General features: G+C 39.8%; 1 protein-coding gene across 1 annotated transcript; it reads left to right on the top strand.

Moving 5' to 3' along the window:
• The first annotated feature begins 564 nt into the window (after window positions 1-564).
• LOC138879075 (uncharacterized) lies at window positions 565-1,173 on the top strand. Its single transcript, XM_070158648.1, has one exon. It carries the CDS (start codon window positions 565-567, stop codon window positions 1,171-1,173), a length of 609 nt encoding a protein of 202 aa, XP_070014749.1.
• The last annotated feature ends 1,494 nt before the right edge of the window (window positions 1,174-2,667 follow it).

Genomic DNA, 2,667 nt, shown 5'->3' on the forward strand with positions numbered 1-2,667 from the left:
GAAGATGCAATACACCCCCGCTAATTGTGATCTATATGTCACTGCAGTATATGCCAAATGTACTGAGAATGAAAGGAGAGAGATTTGGAGTAGTTTGGAAGACATCCACACTCACATCAAAGGTCCTTGGTGCATTAGGGGTGACTTCAATGTAATACTAGACCCAGATAAAAAAAAAGGGGGCAATCCTCACAGAATGCACAGAAGCTTTGAGTTTAGTAGCTGTATGGACAATTGCTAGGTGGTGGATTTGGGGTTTGTAGGACCTAAATTCACGTGGTGCAACAACTGGAGTGCTAGAAAAAGGATTTGGAAAAGACTCGGCAGAGTCTTTGTTAACGACCTATGGACCCAAATTTTCCAGATTAATATGGTCAAGCACCTTGGTAGAACTGGATCAGATCTTAAGCCTCTACTCATCAAATGTCAAAAAGATCCTCAAGCTGGCATCAAATACTTTAGATTCTTAGATTTCTGGGCTGAGCAACCATCATTTATGAACCCGGTAGAAGAGGTTTGGAGAACTCAAGTTCCTGGAAATCCCATGTGGAGGCTGCAAAAAAAATGAAACTTCTTAGTAAGAGTCTCACTAGATGGTCGAAAGAGAAGATTGGAAATATTTTTGAACAAGTTAACATATGGGAAGCAAAAATGGTAAACTTGGAAGAGATTGACACTCTTAACAACACAGATCAATCCAGAGAGGAGCTCAATAAAGGGCAGGCAAAATGCATCAAGTGGCTAGGTATGCAAAATGCCATCCTTAGACAAAAAGCGCAACAGAAATGGTATGAAGAAGGGGATATCAACACTAAATACTTCCATAGTTTAATTAGAAACAGGAGATGTAGACTCCATCTTCACACGATCAAGGATCATAATGGCTCATGGGTCCAAGGGGATGAAAATATTTCAAAGGTGGCTGTGCATCACTTCAAGCATTTGTTTAACCTCCAACATCAATTCAATAATCATGAGGTCCTCAACTGTATTCCTAACTGTATCACTAAGGAAGATAATAATCTGCTTAATGCAATACCTGACGAGGATAAGATCAGGGATGCCGTGTTTAGTATGAATGCTTCAAGTGCAGCGGGACCGGATGGTTTTAATGGCACCTTCTATAAAAAATGCTTGAATATCATTAAGAATGATATTGTAGACTTTGTGTAGAACTTTTTTAATGGCAAGGGCATGACCAAATTCTATAATCATACATGTCTGATTCTAATTCCCAAAGTCGACTCCCCAACCAACTTCTCTGAGTTCAGGCCTATTAGCCTGAGCAACTTCACCAGCAAAATCATTTCTAAGATTCTTTCTAGAAGACTGAACCATATACTTGAGAAAATAATTTTCACTAATCAAAGTGGTTTCGTCAAGGGCAGGATGATTACTGACAATGTGCAACTAGCACAAGAAATTGTCCGCAACATAAGGCAGAACAATAACGGGGGTAATGTGGTTATCAAGCTGGATATGGCTAAAGCCTACAATAGAATGTCGTGGAATTTTCTAATGGCTGTCATGAGAAATTTGGCTTTTCAGAAGCATGGATTGATATCATTTGGAGATTTGTTAGTGATGTGTGGTATTCTATCATTATTAATGGGTTTAGAAAAGGCTTCTTCACATCTTTGCAACGTCTCAAACAAGGTGACCCGCTATCTCCTTCCCTGTTCATTATTGGAGCCGAGTTACTGTCCAGGTCCTTAAACAACCTTGCTACTCACAATAACTTCACCCCATTCTCCATGGACCATATAGGTCCTATCATTACATACCTTGCTTATGCCAATGACATAATAATATTCATTGGAGGTGATAAGTACTCGATAAAACTCACTAAGAGTCGGATAAGAAGGTATGAACAAGCATCGAGTCAAAGAGTGAACAACGACAAGAGTTTCTTTGTTATTGCTCCGAATACCTCTGCTAGTAGAATTAATAGAATCAGAAGAAATTCTGGTTATATGGACAAGCCCTTTGCTTTCAATTATCTCGGATGTCCAATCTACAATGGCATGAAGAAAATTAGCATCTTTGATGGCATGCTAGCCAAAATTGTGAAAAGACTCAACGGTTGGCCGGGGAAGATGCTTTCCTACGGAGGGAAGATAACCTTAATCAAACATGTCCTCCAATCCTTGCCTACCTACATTTTATCTGCTATGAACCCTCCCAAAGACATCATCAAGCTTATGGAAAAACACTTCAACAATTTCTTTTAGGGGTCTTCTGAAGGAAAAAACAACTATCACTGGTCCTCCTGGAATAATCTTTGCTTACCTAAAGATGAGGGAGATTTGGGAGTCAGGAAAATGGAAGATATTACTGAAACGCTCTCTTTGAAAAGATGGTGGAGATTCAGGACTCAACCATCCCTTTTGGCCACTTTCCTTAAAGCTAAATATTGCAAAAGAGCTCACTTGGTTACCAAAGTTCCTATCCCTCTGACTCTCACATTTGGAGAGATTTAACGAAGGCCAGGATCAAAGCTGAACCAAGCATCATTTGAAAAATTCAAGCAGACAACTCTAGTTTCTGGTGGGATAACTGAACGGGCCAAGATGCTTTGGCCAGGGTAGTTCAGGGCCCGGGTAAATCTCACAAGCTTTTCGTTAAAAATTTCATCCATGAAGATACCTGGGACATCAACAAATTAGT

Source organism: Nicotiana sylvestris, chromosome 10, assembly GCF_000393655.2.
Source record: "Nicotiana sylvestris chromosome 10, ASM39365v2, whole genome shotgun sequence".
Classification (NCBI taxonomy): domain Eukaryota; kingdom Viridiplantae; phylum Streptophyta; class Magnoliopsida; order Solanales; family Solanaceae; genus Nicotiana; species Nicotiana sylvestris.

Coding starts and splice junctions, on each gene's coding strand:
- LOC138879075 (XM_070158648.1), top strand. CDS start 565: ATGAAACTTCTTAGTAAGAGTCTCACTAGATGGTCGAAAGAGAAGATT.